Raw genomic sequence first — 20,667 nt, 5'->3', positions numbered from 1 at the left:
GTCAATATCTTCACCTGGCTGTTAGCCCGAGAGCACTTACAGTCTTATTTAAATTTAAGAAGCCTTGCACTAAAAGTGCAAAATGTGTTTATACAGTGTTTCGATCTTTATATGAGACTTAACATGGCGAGCACGGCCACAGGATAAGTGGTCAAAAACGAACAGGAAAACTCTTACAGATGCAATCAACTAAGTAAGTGTTTTATTTACCTCTAATAATTAGATTAAAACTGATTCAATTACCATCTTTAAGTAAAAATCGTAACACAAATATGCCTAGGATACACACGACAAAATACGCATTTTCCATACATTATGAGACAGATACTAATGTAAACTCTATACTTTCATATTCGACAATGGTTTGATATTATTTCATGGTAATTTCTTTTTTACTTGTTATCGGTCTTCTATGGCCTGTTACAGAACATAACAACGGGATATTTAAAATAAGTGATATTGATATTATTATTGTTATCTATTATTTACTAAAACAAGATTTTGAAATAAGCATGATTTTTTTTCTTCTTTTACTTAGAGACATTGAAGGGGCAAAAGAAACTCCCGAATCTAGACTAGAACTGCTTGTGGTGCAAGATCTTTAAAGCTAAAATGGAGATAACGGAATACTTTTTAGTACCTCAAGCAAGTAATTCGGTTTATATACATATATAACATGTACAGAACAAACACATTTTTTATCGGATCTAATGAGTAATAATAGTACTACAAAGAAAGAATAATACTCCGTTTAAGATAAAGTACATTAATTAATTCATCCTGTATAATATCAGTAGAAGGAATCACAGATGTTAAAACCACAACACATTTTAAAAGCAAGTTATGACCTGTCAGATGACGAATGGCTTTAACTATAATGCATTTTATGCAAAAGTTTCAAGTATCGTAATGTACTATTAACACAAGTGTAGGAAAACTAGCTATTCTGTTGTATAATGATACAAAATAATCCTTCTTACTTCTTTTAAAACAATTCTTACATAACTAAGTCACCAAACTGTGAATCTTTTTACGTAATCGAAAATGAAATGAAATCAAAAATTTAAGTTTTACGTCCCACGTTTATGCCGATTAGGCTAAAGGAGACGGTTATGATTGATGAGAGATGAGTGAAATGGTGGAATAAAGAAAGTGGAAGGAAATGGGAGAACCCCGAGAAAACCCACGAGCACGGTGTTTGTCCACCACAAAGTCCACACGGCGCGCGCTGGGATCGAACCAAGAACCCCAAGCACCAGAGGTGAACGCTCTATCACTGAGCCACCGCGCCCCCTTTTATCGAGTTTAAAGATCTTGCAGCTCTATGCAGTGACAAGACGATTTTTTAACCTACCTAGAGGTAAATTCACACTGCTACCTTGTCATAATGTAAAGTACCAACTCGAATTCAAAATATATTGTTAAGTGAAAATAACTAAAACAGAACATTCATGGCTTTGACAAAGTATCGATAAATATTCAGTGTCTTACATGTTTTTGCTAAACGGATTTACAACATTTTACACAACGGTAACTTTTCTGTATCCTAAAATACACCACCATTTTCCATTTTATGTTAAAATTACACTTTCTTCAGCTTACAAAACAAAGGAAGAAAAGTATCCTCATGTAAATTTTCTATAAAAAAAAGTATGATTAAAAAATATCAATTCACATTTGACGCACAATTCAATATAGGAAGAACAAAATTTTAGCACATGCACAGTGGGAATGTCTAATGTAGTATTTCTCAAAAAGTTTTTTTTTTTTTTTTTTTTTTTTTGGTACTGAAATATTGAGTGTGAGATTAAAGAATACATTTGCTATTTTCACGTTAGCATTTATAAAATAATCAGAAATAACTTAACTTCTACGTTACGTGTAAAAAAAAAAAAATTCTATTTATTGGTTGCTGTTTGGAAGGAAAAGTATCATATGCAGCACATTTTTCGAATTTCGTGGCAACCTTTGAGAAACACTACACAGCTTTTACATGAATTGAAATCATTGCTTTGCAACTCGATTCTCATTAGACGTATCTCATATAAATTATATCTACTACAAATTTCAATTCAAAAGAATTAATTTTGAACACCGGAGTTTTCAGCTGTAATGAAGAAGAAATAACTTAACTTGTCATCATTCTATTATGTCACTAATAATGCTACCTTCAGAACTTTAATATCAATCTGTCTTCCCAAGTACATTTAGATTATCACTACAAAGTAACAATAAAAATTTTATTTTCCATTCCTTATGCATTTAATGGCTTTTCTTCTCCACGATATCAATACACTGATTTTATGTGGATTACTAGTTGAGATGAAATACGGTTTACAGCTGTCGAAATATTGGTGGGAGAAGAATGCAGGAAATAAGCTGGGTCGAACGGAAGACCAACAGTGATGTGTTCGGATTACTGGAATCTGTGTTCTTCCCGAGAAAAGGAACAACATTGAAAAAAAAAAGTACATATGTATACTTATACGAGTAAGAACACGGTAAGACATGACTTGAGAAAAAACTCCATTCTGACTGACATGAGAAGGCATAATGAAAGGTAAAAAAAGAAAGAAAAGAACTACAAATAAGGAATAGTATTAAAACGAATATCAAGACGATGAAGTTGGTTGAGAACCGTAGGATGTGCCATTGACGATAGAATACTTACGAGAGTAAAGTCGGAAAATATGCTTTTCCTGGCTGCTGGACAAAATATTTATGCAAAATACATAATATATTGCGAAAATAAAGACCAAGAGTTACTTTATTTTCCCACAAAAATCAAATATATTGATGCACTTATTATATTGCGTTACAAGATATAAAAATACCCTCTTAGAAAAAAAAAAAAATGCGCGCACCGTATACGGAAATACTTCTTCACAGCTGTCTTCCTTTCATTACTGCTTCCGAAGTTCCTTCCGCTGAGAGCCTTCTTCAATACCGGAGGTCGGGACTGTACGGCGGATGGGAAAGTACTTCAATATATGTCACAGGGCCAAAACGTTTCCTGCGAATGGCACATTTCGATCTTGTTAGTGTCTGACAATACCGCCGAGTACTGATTCTTCCAACCTCAATGCTGCACTTTGCGGGAATAGAATGGGCCGCTCATCCGAAGATTCTGCTAGCACTGCGACAGCGTCATCTGCAGAATCTTGGTCTACGTCACAAATTAGATAAAAATGGCTCTCGCATTAGACCAGTCTTATTTGCTTATTGGTTTACGATTTAACGATTACTCGGGAAAAACAGAAAGGAAGAACTTATTTTCCAACTTCTTCTCGTATAATAATTATGATGATAATTACACAGAGCCCGTCAAAAAATGTATACACAAGTTAATAGAGACGAAACTTTTTCGCAACAATTTTGATATTCTGTAGCATTAATTATCATAATTTCGCATTTATGTCGCATTTATTTTTCTAAATGTAGCACAATTTGTTATTTTTTAATATGGAATTTGTAAACAATATATTTTTGGTCAATAAGGTATATATCTAACACAAAATTGAGGATACCTTGATCAAGTGCATATTCTAGCTAATGTATTCACTGAAATATAGAAATTAATGCAAAAATTTAAACACTTCCTTTTACCTCATCCTTAGTTAAAGAATAACATGCAGCAAGACATTACCAATTCTTCAAGTTTGTTCTTCTGCAAGTAACAATCATATTATACTTGGAAAAGAATCTCTCGGCATCAACACTCGAGACTGGCAACCATATTGAACGTAACGAGCTGACAGCAGAAGACCTGTGGTTTAACTTTTAAACTGTTTAACAATGATACAATGTCAACTTCCTTATCCTCACTGTTGAGAACTTCAATATCCTTACTTTTAAATTCACGGTAAGCAACCAACAGATCATGAACATTTCCATCACAAAACACAGTCAAGGATTTAAACAATATTTCAGTTTTGTTAATGTCTATATCTTTATGAACTGAAACAGTTTCTGGATCAAATAACTCGCAGAGCTTTTTCGTAAATGCAACGTTTTTTTAAGTTAAAAAATAATATTGGAAGTGTGCCTTTTAACACTACAGTACTCGCATGAAAATGTTGTAACATGAGTGCTCGCGCGGATTACGATTGTAGTCCATTTGATAAATATCTATATATATTAGTGGTTATTCAATCTGTATTTTTTACATTATTTTATGGGTTTTACAAGCAATAAAGAATACATTTCAGTGCAATCGTTTTATTTTTTAATACACAAAAAAAAAATTATAAGCCAAACCTTTACAATGCGTATGCAATTTATTATAGTTTTGTAAATGTTTATTTATTTTCTTGCAATTTGGTTACAAAATTGAAATAAAAAATGAAATTTGCATTTAAAGTGTTAATAATTGTTATAAGAAAATGAAAAAGTTCTTAAAGTATTTGCAAATTTCACATTTACACATGAAAAAAAGGTCAAACGTAGGCACAATTTTGGGAGTTTCAGTCATAACAGTCAGTGCAAACGATACGCTGGTGGTCAGGGCAGACCCACTTACTGCACCTGAAACATCTTTTTCGGGTACTCTTGTTTCTTCCTCTTCCACAAAAATGACACCGTCCTACTGTTCCTTCATTTGGGGGTGGGGGAGCAGGATTTTCAGGAATCTTCAGCAAAACTCTTCCTCGATGTTTTATTTCTCTCGGTATCATTTGTAGATGAATGCGTCTGTGCACTTGAGGTTTGATAAGTTCCATAGCCACAGTTTGCAGGAAGTCTCTACGGTTGATAATAGCATCATTGTTATTTGCTTTGAAAACAATGAGTGCGTTTACTCCAGCAACGTTTAACAGGTGGAAAAAGAGAGTGAGTGGCCATCTTCGGGAGTTCCTGGCTGTATCATACTGGCGACACAATTTGTCCAATATGTCAACTCCAAATTTAGTGTTGTTGTATGTAGTAATAACTACTGGTTTTTTTTCTTCACCACTGTTTTCATCTATGGCCTTTGTGTTATGCATTGTTGAGATCATCAAGACAGCTTGGTTCTTTTTAGGAACATATGAAACCAAGCAGCAGTTAGCTTGGAATCCAAAAAGAGTTGAATACATTTCTCTGTCTCTATCAGCTAGAAAACATGCCGGAATTTCTGGTTTGTTTTTCCTTAGTGTTCCAATATATGTAAGGGATTTTTCTTCGAAGAGCTCTTTTGCAAGTGCAAGGGACGAAAACCAATTGTCGCCCGTTATATTACGATTGGTTCCAGCTACAGGATCTACAAGGCATTTTACCACATCTTTAGAAGCATTACTCATTTTGAATGGTCCGACAGGCTGAATACCCAAATAGACTTCCAGATTTGACGTGTAATAGTTACATGCTGACGTCAGAGCGAATACTTTGATCCCATATTTGGCTGGCTTTTTGGGCATATATTGCCGAAATGGGCATCTACCCCTGAAAGAGACAAGCTGTTCATCAACGGTAAGGTAATCTGAAGGTTTGTACTTTTCTTGACAATTACGCACAAACTTATCAAAAATATCCCTAAATGGTGCAAATTTGTCAACACGTCTTCGGTTCTGCCTGTCTCTTATGTCATCAAAGCGTAAACATCGCATTAGAAACCTGAAACGCTTTTCACTCATCGTTACATAACAGGCATCTACTCCAGTCCCTGTACTTATGTTCCACATACTCTTAGTATTTCTTCTACCTCCATGTAGTGCCCCACACAAGTACAAAATACCAATGAGTGCTCTTATCTCTAATTCATCAGTTGGATTTGCATCTCTGTCACGCAAATACTTTTGGCTTATTTTATCTATGTAAATGTTAGTGCTGTCGACTATTTTCTGTATTATTTCAGTGTCCAGAAAGTATTCAAGCGCTTTTAGGTGAGTATTTGCATTTTTACCTTCATTTCGAGGACCAGGTCTATGCAGTGTAGGTATGATATTATGACGCTGTGTTCGCGTATTTCTTGGTTGCACTGGATCTATATACCATCTGGTAATTCTGTCCTTGCCAATGTAAAATTCATCGTGAAACCTGTCTTCCTGGATAACCTCGTTCCTTTCTTCATCTTCTATTTCTTCCAGAACGTCACTACCACTTTCTTCAGAATCACTATGATGTCCTTCGACAACATCTTCCTCTATTTCGTCTTCGTCTTCTATACCCAAAACACTTTCGTCGTCACTCTCAGTTTCTCTTAGCCACTGTCGTATCTGTTCTCGTTCTTGCTCGGACATTTTAAACTAACATATCACATATATTTGAGCGAATAATATGAAATAATACGTTCAAAACAAGAACAGTTAAAACTTTAGGCAGAAAACAAACTGTCACGTCAGTACTCGCACGGATTACAATAGTAGTCCATGAGAAAATAACAATCCGCATAACAGCAATGCTTTGACTTTGGGAGATACCACTCGACTAATGGTGTTCTACAAATAGGGGAGGAAGGTAGACGACCGCTCAAGGTCATAAGTGTTGCCAACCCTCAGATACTAGAAAACTGAAACCCGCTGGACTACAATAGTAATCCGCGCGAGCACTCTAGTGTTAATTATTATTAGCAATAATTAACAAGAATTCAGCTTTTTCGTTTTTATTCGTATTCATCGCAAGTAATGCCGAATTTCGAAGAAAGAAAAAAAAAAATCGCGGTAATATAAACGTGATTTCTGTCTCTGAAACGAAAAGTTTGAGGTTTCCTGAAACATATAAGCATTATTTTTTTAACGTTTCGCACATATCGCATTAACGAAAAAGTTTCGTCTCTAAATATACAGTATCTGGGTACTGTTTTCGAAATTGAATCCAATTATCATTACAAAATGTAGTATGGGATTTAATCAACAGATTCCACTATTCTTATGACTATAAAACGTGACGTATGATACTGAAACAAAATGACCGGCGCACGCTTGACATTTGAGGAACGGAAGCTCATTTTAAAGGTATTTCAAGTTGGTATGTCGAAGTTCAACGTGGGTGGGGGCGTGAGTTTGAACACGCTTGACAATTATATGGCTTTGGGACAAGTTATTATTTGTGATGTGTTCAAGGGAAAATCTGGAAGACCTAGTACAACTACATACCTGTTTCTTCGGTTATGGTTTTGGGAAAGTTTGCAACATCAACACAGAAGTTTCTTCACAATATGCACGTGAGACTTGTATTACACTTTATTGTAATATGTAGAGTTTTCTTTTGTTAAAGTGTGTATACAATATTATTTTTGACGCACTCTATAGTTTGCACGCAAACAAAACCAACTTTTTCCACGAAGGTCAAGATCTAAGAGTAAAATTATTCAAGGGAAAAGTAGGTCAGCTTTCCTTGTCTCCTGGCGACAATGACAAATGGCTAATTTTATAATAACGGTAGATGGCTCTAATCACTGAGGAGTTTTCCTAAGGTCGCTTTTGATAGCTTTACTGATGATAAGAAAGGTTGGTTAAGTTGGTGATTCCACTATACATACTCTGCAATTTCTGGAAATGACGTTAAACTGAAGATAGCAATTTTTACTTATACTTTGTGACGCATTCTTTTTTGGGTGATTTTGCTTGTACAGTATATACATTACCAATACGAGCATTAGTTAATTATTCATCAAATACTACTGTATATTCATTACAACTGATATGTCCTTGGTGATCGTTATTAGTGCTACAATATTCTCATTTCTGTGCTATTTTCAAAACTAATATTGCAACAAAAGTTAATTCTTAGAAACTTCGTAATTCAAATATGTTCTTACGTCTTCATTCGCCACGACATACACACATACAGCGTAACAGCAACATGTGTATATATAAAACTCACTCAAATCACCTCACAATAGTACATATAAGAAAATATTACTACTCTAAACATTATATAAAAAACATTTTAGCTGCTTCTATTTCCTAATTTTAGATACAACTATCTTTAAGGAATATTAAGTAAGTACAAAAATACTACAATAAATGCTAGACAATAGTCTGAAATGCTGCGATTCTAAAGCACTTACATACATACAATTATTACAATTAATAAACTGATTTTTATATATATTTTTTGAAAATAGTAATTTTAACAACAAGTTAACATTACTTTATAATCTGTATTCAAATCCTTTTTTTAAACAACACGAACAATTAACAACTTCAAAACTTTACTAACAGCAACACCTCATATACATACGTATATATATATCTTTTGGAGTTTACTATTTGTATGCTATTCAAATTAATATTAATCAATAAAACAATTAAATATAGCACGAGTAATATACTATACTGCTTTCATGTATTAATTCCTTGGATCAACGTATGATAATATATACATTTCGGATTTTAACTGTTTTATTTTTAAATGTTCACGTTTCAGGAAAACACTATATATATATAATATGTCCCCGAGAATACAAGAAAAAGAAGTGGTAATGACGTAGAGATTCAAGTACTTGGGATCAATTGTGCAGTAAAATACAGGAACAGAAGATGTAAACAGAAGAATTAGCAGCAGTTGGACGAAATGGAGAGAAACGGCAGTGTGACCGTAGGGTACCAATACGCCTGACAAGAAAAGTTTACAAAACATTAGTGAGACTTGCCTTATTATACGGAGCGGAATGTTGGACGACGAAGAAGAAGAAAGAACAGAAGTTGCATGTTGCGGAGATGAAGATGCTGCGGTGGATATGTGGAGTGACGCGGAAGGACAGAATTAAGAATGACAAAGGTCCGGGGAATAACAAAGGTGAGACCAGTAGTAGACAAACTGCAAGAAAGTAGACTGAGATGGTTTGGGCTTGCTTCCGTCTTCTGTACAAATTCCATTAACTCAATGCTATAACATATATATATATATATATATGTGCTTACGTTCTTTCTCTTTTACATATTCTCCAGTTTTTCTTTCTTTTATTGCTATGTCCTCCTTCTCTCCCCTCTTTCTCTTCTGCTATATTTGAGATTCCTTTCCGTTCCTTGCTTATGCTTAATCCTTCATTCCAATTTATCGTTAATTTTATTTTATTTTTCAACAAAATCCAAGGAGATGAAAAAAAAGAAGAAGAAGAATGAAAAGTGATCCAAACAAAGCAAAAATATTTCTGAAGGATAGAAAAGGGAAGGGCCATTTTTTACCTTGTTTTATCTTTGACTTAATGGAATTTTTACAGAAACCTGATATTTTCATAGGAGCTAAATTGGTAGACATTTCAAAAAAGTTGAGAATATGATGGGAAGCATTTATTTAGTTAATATTTTTTTCTCAAGTCTAAAGTTATGTAAGACGAGATTTATAATTTTGCGTGGGACACAAGCCCTACTATATACCAAACGCACAAGAAGTTCGTGAGCTATTCACTCCACTACCCGGAGATACTCTTAGGGTTCGGAAACATGGGAAGACACTTGCCCTAAATCTAAGTACCAAGATAAAACACAATTCTAAACCAGCTATGCCATCTTTTTAAATTATATGAAGTACTATTTTTTCTTTTAAAAAATTATAAAAACTGCGAATATTTAGATTTTGGTTTTACAAATTTCTTCTACAGTTATCTTGATGCTTCTTACTTCGAAAAACAAAATAGATTCCGTCATCCAAAGATATAAGTAAAATCAAACCATTTCAAGTGCAGTTCATTTCAAACAAAAGAGAATAGTTCTCCAATGAGCTCAACACTCTTAAAAGGAACCTGTGAACGGTGAATATATCTTTGTATTCGAATAATTTCGTCACATCATGCAATATGTGATTTTAGATTTGAACATCTGCGACTAGATTAATATTGTTACTCTCTAGGGTTGACGTCGATTTGAAGAAAATACGAAGATGGAATCATTCTGCGAATTTCTTAGTGTTTTATTATAAGTTCTGCGAATTTCTTACTGTAAAACTACACAATAATCAACAACGGACTAACTTTTAAAAAACCTACAATGTTAACGTAATTCTGTGGTTTATTTGTATAAGTTAACGATTTAGGTATGTTCTATGCAGCTAAAGAACTCATTACAACTGTTTTAAAAATCGAAATGTGTCAATTGTAATGTACGTGGGATGGGACTAAATTATTTGTTGATAAACGTTCTTTACTATCCACATGATTAAAAGACAGTAAAGAGAAAAGTTGCTGTGAATCTACTTTTTGCTGATTTCAGTGCTATGAACAGGTTCTGGAAGTACGAAGTGTGATATCTATTATTGAATTATGATGAGTGGCTGCTGAGAGGTAGTCAACAAGCTGTAAAATAAATATTATTTATATACGATGTAAAATAAATATATATACGATGTAACTAGAGGTAGACATGCGATGTGTGGAGGTCGACAAGAGCTATTGTTTCTTTCTATGTTGAAGTTTAACGTCCCTTTTCAGTACTGACGCTAAATGAGAAGGGGATCTACAGTTTAACGTGGAATTCGAACAACCTCAATGCGTTCAAATTTCAAAGTTTTCCCACAAGAATCAAACCCAGGACAAGGGGATAAAGCAACATACACTTTTGGTTATGCATCTTGTCACAATAAGCAGGTAGCACTTCTTCCTACTAGTTTAGTGAATTTATTATTATTATTATTATTATTATTATTATTATTATTATTATTATTGGGTATCGTGTTTGACATAAATATGAAATTTAGCTATCATATTAATGATATAGTCCAAGGGACGAGAAGAAGAAGAATAGATTTATTTTCAGACAATGACCTGACTTTAAGAATGCCAGTATGCTTGCAACATCAAGACTACGTAAAGTTTGGTGTAGTTATTCGGAATAGTGTAACATTGGCAAACAAAACTGAATCAGTCCAAAAATGTTTTATTAGGTTACTATGCCATAAAATGAACAGAGATTACTACTCACGTAGTTATGAATACTGGAAACAAGCTTTGGGGATTACAGGCATTAAGTGACAGGAGAAAACTTATTGAAAGAGATTTTATTTAGAAAATGCTAGACAATAGAATCATAGTGAATATTGCTTGCATAATATAGATATAAGGGTACCAATGTATAATACGAGAAATGGATCAACATTAGTTCCTTTGAATCTAAAATTTTAAGAAGAATGACCAATTCTTTTAATTTAATTTAATTTATTTTTATGAGTACAGAAGAATGAATTTTAAAGTTTGACAGATATTATTTGTAGTGTTTTTGACAATGTATCTATTTTGAAATTAAAACTATTTTGTATTAATTTGACAAGGAATTATTAATCCGATACATTTTATTTAATCCAATATTATTTTATCATTATGTTTTATTGTTCCAGTATGTGGGTTACATTGTATGCAATATGTGTTTATTTCTGTTTGATAACGTGCTGTATTTTTGCCGTTAGGCTGTTCATGGCATAAAAATAAACATTATTATTATTTTTTTACTTAACGTTATTGTCTCTCTTACATCTTGATATTCAATTTGGAATATGCGAGTACGTAAAATTTAAAATAAGCATAATCCATATATTATTTATTTATTTATTGCCATCTACTTTCAAGAATTCCTATTGTTTATAACTGTACCGCCTACCGTCAAAAATGAAAGCTTGCAGCTGCGCTCGTCGTTATTGTTGTCATGTTATTCATGTTCGTATATTCATGTTCAATAAACATACCGCCCACTTACTAGGACGTTACTACATTGATAAATTATATTACCTGGTTCTACCTCGTGTACTAATTAATATATATATATTGTGTGACTTGCATGAAGTTTATTTGTTAAGTTTGACCTACATTTCTTATCTTTTACTGTGGAATTTACACAAGTAAGCAAGTTTTTGTCTTCCAGATTCCTAATTATATTCACATTATTGATCTATCTTTCAATCATAACTACTTCTTTTACGATGTCTATTACATGATTCACAGCACTTTTCATATTGTAATAGCTATTTTCAATATTTTTCGTTTATTGTTGATCTAATTACGTGTAATTTGAATTAAGGATAGCTTAAGTCTGGCGGTACAAATTTGAACAGAAAAGTACCGTTAAGGCTAAGAGTAAACAGAAGGTTAAATATGACTGTTCTAGATTAATTAGACTTGTCTTTCCGAGAACTAAATTCAGCACTCAACTAAACACCAGGAGTCAGTATAAACTGTGTCTGATCTTTCTCCAGCTGCTGCTCTGGAACCTCACTGATGTAAGTAAACTAATTACCTACAACAGGACAAAAGATTTTTTTTTCTATAATTTCTTGTTTCCAAACAAAATGGTTTACATGAAGTCACTACAGGTCCATTCTAATCTTGTGCAAAACAAACGCCGGATAAAAGTTTTGAGAAAATATCCAACTTTTAGTATAGTGTTGTCAGTTCGTGTGAAATTTCCCGTAAAACAGGAACTCTGAAAATTAAGAGTGAAGATTATCTTTCTACTACCGTATTGCCTTTCATCGACCGCACTTCCGGCAAACTCAGCAGAATACTTGCCAGATATGGTATAGGAGTTATTCATAAACCTACAGCCAATATCAGATCATTACTCAAACCAGCGAAAGACAACCTTCACTTGCACATTTCTGGTGTATACCGTATAAATGTGAATGTGGCAGAGCATACATAGGACAGACTGGACGCACAATAGAACAACGATGCACAGAACACAACAGCTACATGACTTTAGCAACCCGAAAAGTCAGGAATAGCAGAGCATAGCCTAGAGCTTGGACACAGAATTGATTTCACAAATACCACCATAGTAGCCAAGTTCAGCAATTTTTGGGACAGAATAATAAAGGATGACATACCTATCTCACGGGAAAGGAACAGTCCCTATAGAAACAATGAGTTTCAAGTCAGCCCTATCTGGTCGATCCTTTTTAGAAACAAAAGCATACATTCAACAAAGCAATTTCTCGCAGCCACAACAACAGTCAATCAGAAGCCTGCATTTCCCTTAGCCAATTACAAGCCCCCATTCATAGCTCTGCCCCTAAATAGTCACTATATATACACGCTCACGTCTCCGGTTTCTTCATTACAATCATTGACGATGAATACGATGTCTGCATTTGAAACGTTGGATGTCAATGCCTTCACCTGACTGATAGCCCGAGAAAACTTACCTAAAAAATAAAAAGCATGTTCTTTCATTTCTTCTTCCACCCACTCTCTTTCTTACGCACATATGAAAACACACAATTATCTGAATATGGACGGATTTTGCATCCATCTGAACAGGCATAATCAGGAGCCTCATGAGAGAAGAAAGAGACTAGATCAAAATCGGAGAAGACAAAACGAAACAAGACGGAACTGATACTATGAACTACTGCTGTAAAATAGCCTGGGTAAAAAACAGAATTATTCGCTCTCTTCTTTCTTTTTTTCTTTCTTTCTTTCTTTGACCCATGGGATGGGTTAAATTTAATAGCTTCAAACACGAAATTTGCTGTTACGAAACAGACAATGTTGCTTAAGACGAATTCTTAGCAGAATCAAATCTGACCTAATTATCTGTGCACATTACAAGGAGAAAGCAGACTTTGGTGAATGAACTTTAGGTCCATTTTTTGCAAGGTGATAGTGCACATTTAAAGTGTTCATATTACAAACTGGGAGAGCGCAATGACCTAATATAGCGGAGAAAAAGCGTCTTAAAATTTTCGACTCGCCGCATATATCATACCATGCGCAAAGTTATCAAGTGACGGCGTGGCAAAGTTAGTAGCGTCTGTGACTCATGTACAAAGGGTCCCGGGTTCGATTCCGAATGGAGTCGACTTTCTTGCTTTTTGCTTCATCCAATAAAGTAGCCATTTGTAGCTACAAGTAAAATGTCAATTCACCATATGTTTATAATGAATGAAAACAATAGAAATATTCAAATCAGTTGTAAAATCCTTCAATGTTCCATGTTAACTAGCAACAAAATGTAATCTATTCCGTAAATATATTGATATCACGAGTTATATTATGGTTACCACAGTCGCTATATAAAAAATGTTTTTGACGCTTTGTGTCTATATCTGTTGACAATGTGAGAATTACAAGGGGCATGAGAAGGAAATCCTCTTTGGTAACACTGGATGTTGCTATAACCAAAGGAGATTTCCCCCTTATTTCCCTTGTAATCAGCGGTGCAAATTGTCTTCAACATTGCGGGGGGGAGGGGGGACGCGTAAGAATGTTCCCATAATTTTTTTAAGTGATGTTCAAAATATTTATGAAGTTGAAAAACAATGCTGTGGAAGATCAGGGGAGCAGAGTTGTCTTCAACATTGGAAGGAGGGCAGATTTGAGGCTTATTCTGGGGGGTATCAATTTCATCTCACTTTCCTTTGTGGCAATCGGACACAAATCATCACATTTTTCCCCCAAAAAACACATTTCAAATCGAATTATTGGGGAGTACAGTTCCAAGATTGGAGGAGACACGTCCCCCTCATCCCCCATACCATTTGCGCCAGTAATTGGCACACTGTCAACAGATGTAGATACGAAGCGTCAAGAATATTTTTACACGATTGTGGTAACCATAATACCTAGGTATAACTCGTGATATCAATATATTTACGAAATAATTACATTTTATTGTTAGTTAACAGAGAACATTGAAAGATTTTACAACTGATTTGAACATTTCTATTGTTTTAATTCATTATAAACACACGATGAATTAACATTTTACTTGTAGCTACAAATGGCTACTTTATTGGTTGAAGCAAAAAACAAGAAAGTCGACTCCAGCAGGGATCGAGCCAGGGAACCTTTGTACGTGAGTCACAGACGCTACTGACTCTGCCATGCCGTCATTTGATAACTGCGCATCGTGCGATATATGCGGCGAGTCGAAAACTTTACGACGCTTTTTCTCTGCTATATTAGGTCATTGCGTTCTCCCAGTTTATAGTATGAACACCTTAAATGTACGATATCACCTTGCAAAAAATGGCCTTGAAGTTCATTTACCAAAGTCTGCTTTCTCCTTGTTAGACAATCTTGTCCCCCCGTTTTTTTTTTTTTTTCACATAAAGAGCAACATGTTTAAATTTCTTTATTGCATTTCATTAAGAACTCACTCACTTCGGAAGTACCGTGAATAATAAACACTTCAGCGTCGTTATAAACACTTCATAATAAACATTACTTTTAACGAATAAATCTGGAACAGATTTTATTGGGACAAATATATACCAATTTATTCAACAAATAATTACTTTTGATTTTATAATTCATAAATTTAGATTTTATTTATTTAGTTCAGTTGAAATTCAATTTACCAACGAATCAACGTACGTACAAAAACTTGGAAACCAAACTGGTTGATAATTTAAATGACTAACATGTCAAGAAGTGTACCATCTATGTCATAAGTAGGGCCCGGAAGTTGAGGAAAAATCCTCTTTTTTACGAGTGCCCGACGATGAGGCTTAACATAATATATGTTTATTTTGGGTTATTGTAGGCCAGAAAATGGTGGATTTTATTTGTCCGTTTTTGCCTTTTTCGGCGTTTTCTTGTTTATTGATCTTTTTTAAAGTTTCTCATAGGTGTTAACGTCTTTTTTACTGGATATTAACTCGAATCACAACTACCTCTTAAACATATTTTCTTTAGTAAAGAAAATTCAAAAGGTAAGACATTATTCTAAGACTGGACTGGTAAGACCAGATCTGCAACAATCACAAGTCAGATAAGGAGGCGTAACAATTTCCTTGAGCAAGGGGAAGGGGGGTTTCTTATTTTCATTTGTACTTTAGTTTGTGGAAGAAGGACAGACCGTTAACCTACCAGAAGCTTGTATTTCTTGAGCATTATATTCATTAAATATGTAATTTTAATTAAATTGGGCCTTATTTTGGTCCTTTTTTCCAGTTTAAGATATCTTTAGGTCTTTTTATAGGTCCTTTTTAGACAATTTTTAGGTCTTCAACTTCCGAGCCCTAATCATAAGAAAAGTTATAAAAAACGAAAGTTTGAGAAATTCATACCAATAGCATGGTCATATGTACAATTTCGGGTGCTAAACAGTTTAAAGCGAGCATTAAATGGTTATCTTGAAACCGCAAATGCAATGGAATGTATGGTGCATTTAGTTTTCGGATACAATTTTACTAGGTCTTAACTTCAAGGGAACTCATTTATGGAGGAAAATGCTAACGATTTTCTTTAGCTCAGTCTTCCAGATATTTTACTGGTAAAAGAACATGAAAATATACGTTATCTAATTCTTGTTGACACCTATTAACTTATTCTCAAATGTCTATAACTAGACTGAAAACATTGTTCACAAAGTTTAATATTTAAAGCAAAACTGAATCTAAAACACTAGGATTGTAGTAAACAAGATCACGAGAGCAAAATCAATCTCTGCCTGTTTTGATTTTTAATTTTTGTCACACTATAAGTTCGTACTCATCCTTTACTTAAGACATCAACACGGTACGAGTATTTCATAATTTATAAACTTAAATCTATCTAAAACCCATACCAGTAAAGACTAAATGTCAATTTCATTATTACAGGATTCAGGTAGTTATTTCAATATGTTACAATTAAGAAATTTGCTGGAAATCTAAGGATTTCATAGGTACTGTGACTATCTGTCAATAAATAATCTACTAGAGAAAGCCAGTGGCTACAAAGGCCTTGTGAAATGTGTTAACTAGCTGATCTTACGATTTTTTTTTTTAAATGTTATAGTTTTTCCTTTTTGAATCCATGACAGATAAACACAAATTTGTTCCATATAGCTCTTTCCTCAACTGAAAGAACAACTTCACGAATATACAAATACTTTACACTTACAAATTGAACGATGACTAGCTTCAAATAGTTTAATTATCTTCAACGAACAGAAATGAGTGATTTTAAGAAGAAAAGTATAATTTGCAGTGTTATGATCACGTTATATGAACAGTTATGCAACATAACGGTGAAAAAAGAAAAAGAAAGAAAGAAAAACCGAAAAAGAATGCCACAGAAGGAAGTTTTGCTTTCAGAATATTAATAACAGTATAGAATATTCGGGCTAGCATTATCAGTTCAAATTTTCTCAGTATCACGCAACGAAAACACAAACCTCTCTATTGAAACTTATTAAAATTTTAAGCGTCTATTAATGTGACAATCATAATTCTGTACCAATTGCATTATCTTATAATTCTTAAAATGCTTATGCTGTACATTAAGCATGAAACCAGTAAGAACAGTAAATGAAGTGTACAGGCCAGAGTGCAAAAAACAATTAACTCTTATAACGAAACCAACATATAAACTTCAAATCATCAGAGATCTCAATGGGATACGATTTTTATATCTTCTACAAGCTGTCAAGTAGTTGAATGAAAGCAATGAATGGATTTATATGCTATTTTTAACCTGTACTCTTCATGTATTAATAAAACATCGCACAAATTTTGTTTGCATTTTTAAAGTTCAAACTTTAACCCTAGATCAACATATATGTGACAAACGAGAAAATATATGTACAGAAAATATATGACATTATTCTACTGCTCATTCTACATGAACAGGGTAACTCCAACCACAAATCTAAAAATAAGAGATTAAAACAACGACAAATGCACTGAATATTCTATAAAAGCTGTAAAACGCAACGAACTTGCTTCTTGGGCTCAACTTGTTTAATTACCTTTCATAAACGTGTGCACAACAACTGTACATGTAATTTTATTTGCGTTTCTCCCGTTATCAAGGTTGGGAATACTAATTTTCAGATCTCAAAATACGTAAAAGAGGGAGGGGGATGCTAATGTAGATAAACTCAATCTAACTAAATAACATGATACTCAAAAATTGAATATTTACTGCTCAACATACTTCTCTTAAATGCCTCTTTACAGAGCGGTGAGCACACACAATTTCTGAGTACCTCTTGAAAGCTATAGCGTGTGTTGGCAATATTAATGAATTCTGTTTTGAAGAGTAGTGTTTTACCCGTTAAAAGAAGAATAAGCCTAATTGTTATGAAGTTGTTAGCTTTTAACACGCTTCTCTTAAACGTAATTCATTAATCCTGAATGTAAACTATTGAGATTTATCCATTTATCCTTCTACTGAGATTGGAGAGAGCAAAAGTAAGTAAACCCAGTATTTTTCCTGTCGCACAATTATACAAAATTAATACAGAAAGAGACTATAAGATGATCAGTAAAATCAATACTGGTTGTTCTTTTAGAGTTAAATTTCAATATTTTCAATATCTAATCTTACATTTTGATTTTTCCTAGCTGAAATTCAGACTCCTTCAAAGTATCACATACATTACATCAGTTAATTATAAAACTACTACATTTATGAGATACTATATTTTCTATTATACACAGAAGAAAACTTAAAAATATGCAAAAAATTGCTCTAAAACATTTATCAAAAAATATTTTGTAAACATTAACAAAAATAATTGGAAAACAGAGCAAAATATGACCAGAGGAGGGAAAAGAGGTAGTACTCCTAAAATTACATTACAAAAAAAGTAATATTATTTTTCATCTAGAAATATGCGCTTGTTTCCAAATCTATTGTACAAACCGTAGTTAGGGATACATAAAACTTGAAGATTCTGAGGGAAGGAAGGTTTTTTTGCTGTACATAATATTAATAACGTAGTCGCCATCACCTCGACATATATAACTTCACCGATTTACGATAAAAGCGAATACGAGAACATTGTGCTTATAACATTACCACTATTCCTCCAACTTAAGCATTGCTGCCTTGTTATGATATTTGATTTCCATGTCTCCTGGGTGTTGTTCCCAAGGCTCTCCATCAACCTGGACAGGAGTTGTTGCAAGTAGGCGTATCTAGAAAAGCAGAAACACCAATAAAAATAACACGAGTACAATAGTGTGTATTTCATTTTCGGACTTTTCAAAATATAAGTAGCTTGACATATTTCGGTATACCTCGCAAATGGTGTGCAATATCTTAACAGAATGTTCACTAGTATTATAAGCAGGGCTTGAGAAATCCACTCGTCTACTCGCCAGTGGCGAGTTAAGTCCGATCAATCAAAAACATGAATTCAAGAATAAATAGCACATGTTACTCTTTCTTTTTTTATTATTTGTAAGAGACATGTCAACAAATAAAATAAAAAAAATGTATTGATATATTTATTGTGCCGCAAAGAGATTTTTGTTTATTCGTATAAACACTGTGACTGCAAAATGGTCTGGCTAGTACATTTTTTGGCTGGCGAGTACTTGCAAGCAAGATTTTTCAAGCCCTGATTATAAGTAATTTAAAATAAAAGTACTCGAATCTTTACTCCATGAATATACTTCTGAGTTGCAGTGGCTCAGTAGTAGAGTATTTATTTCTGGTGCGTGCAGTCCCTGATTCGATCCTAGCTTGCGCCAAGTGGAGTTTTTGGTGGACACACACCGTGTGGGTGGATTTCCTCAGGGTTCCCCCGTTTTCTATCACTTCCTTCATTCTACCATTACCATCCATCTCATCATCACGGTCTCCCTTAGTTTCGGTGCATAATCGTGCGACGTTAAACTAAAAACACACACACACACTTTTCCAATTCCACCAATTTATTTTTTAACCTACCACCTACGAAAGCGTAGCTCAAAGCAATTTCATGGTTAATTAATTAATCAATTGATAGCAATAATTACTTTTTATTTAATCATTTCAAAACTCATTATCATCAAAAGTATTCTGCCATTATTGGCACGACACTTGCTGCAATTGAGAAGCTTCCATGCTCCACGGTTTTTCGCTAACCTCTTCATCTTCAAATACGTTTTTTCTGTTTTAATATGGTCTATTAATTGTAGTCTCCTTCGTTCCCTCCCTCGTTTTCCTGCCATCATACCCTGTAGCACGTCCCTCATGATACAGTTTCTTCTTAGCCAATGTCCCAACCAGTTTCTCTTCCTCTTCTTCATGGTGTCTAAAATTGTAAACTGGATACCTTTTAATATGATTTTTCACAACTTAAGAAAACGAACTAAATATTTACGATAGGCTGGTGCTTGTTTGAAACCTCTTCTTATGTATTAAGCAAAGAAGGTAATTATGAAAGACTGCCATTAAAATAAGATGAACTCCAATATTGTTTTGCAAAACATTCGAAAATAATGGTATTCTGCAAAGCTTATCCAGAGTTATTAAGAGATTGTGATAGAGCTTTTTCACAGATATTAACAGTAAGCTCTTACCGTTCCATGCGAGGGTATCGCAAAAGGATTAAAATGTATGAGATGCATAAAATGATGAAAGCGTGCACAATAAAAAGAACAGTATAACTGAGGAACTTGTTTAACAGTTGTTGAAGATTTCTCAAGCTGTTGACTACGCTTATGAAAGACGCCTTCGTGGTTATCATCGACTACACCGTCAACAGTTTGTCAGTCATTTATTCTCGAATGTTTCATTGAATTATCTGACCTTTAATTTAAAATGTTACTCAGTTAAATTAATGTTATTCTAATACTATATGCCACATTAATCTGTCTTTTTTAAACCATTATTGGTTTTCATGTAACACTTTTTCACGTCGTATTGCTTTTCTTTTGGATCTTTTGAAAGGTCCGAAACTGAATTCTCGGTTTTTCGTCTCTAATGTGTTCTTTTCTTACATTTCCTTTGTGTTCCCTATGTAAATTATGCCACAACTACAAGTAACCTAGTAAACTCTATTTTTTTTTTTTTTTTTTTTTTTTTTTTTTTTTTTTTTTAATATTCTTCCAGTCTGAATG

At 33.7% G+C, this 20,667-nt stretch overlaps 1 protein-coding gene across 1 annotated transcript in view; it reads right to left on the bottom strand.

The window, feature by feature from the left end:
• Positions 1-15,836: 15,836 nt before the first annotated feature.
• The window catches only part of Dgkepsilon (diacylglycerol kinase epsilon), a 47,989-nt gene continuing 43,158 nt past the window's right edge, over positions 15,837-20,667 (bottom strand). The window contains exon 11 of the mRNA XM_081731635.1: positions 15,837-18,756. Within this exon, the coding sequence (XP_081587761.1) occupies positions 18,640-18,756 (117 nt within the window). The 3' untranslated portion in view covers positions 15,837-18,639. The remainder of the gene's footprint in view (positions 18,757-20,667) is intronic.

This window comes from Thermobia domestica, chromosome 11, assembly GCF_964235325.1.
Source record: "Thermobia domestica chromosome 11, izTheDome1.hap1.1, whole genome shotgun sequence".
NCBI classification, from domain to species: Eukaryota; Metazoa; Arthropoda; class Insecta; order Zygentoma; family Lepismatidae; genus Thermobia; species Thermobia domestica.
The sequence above is the reverse complement of the archived record's forward strand: the minus strand, read 5'-3'. Positions and strand labels throughout refer to the sequence as shown.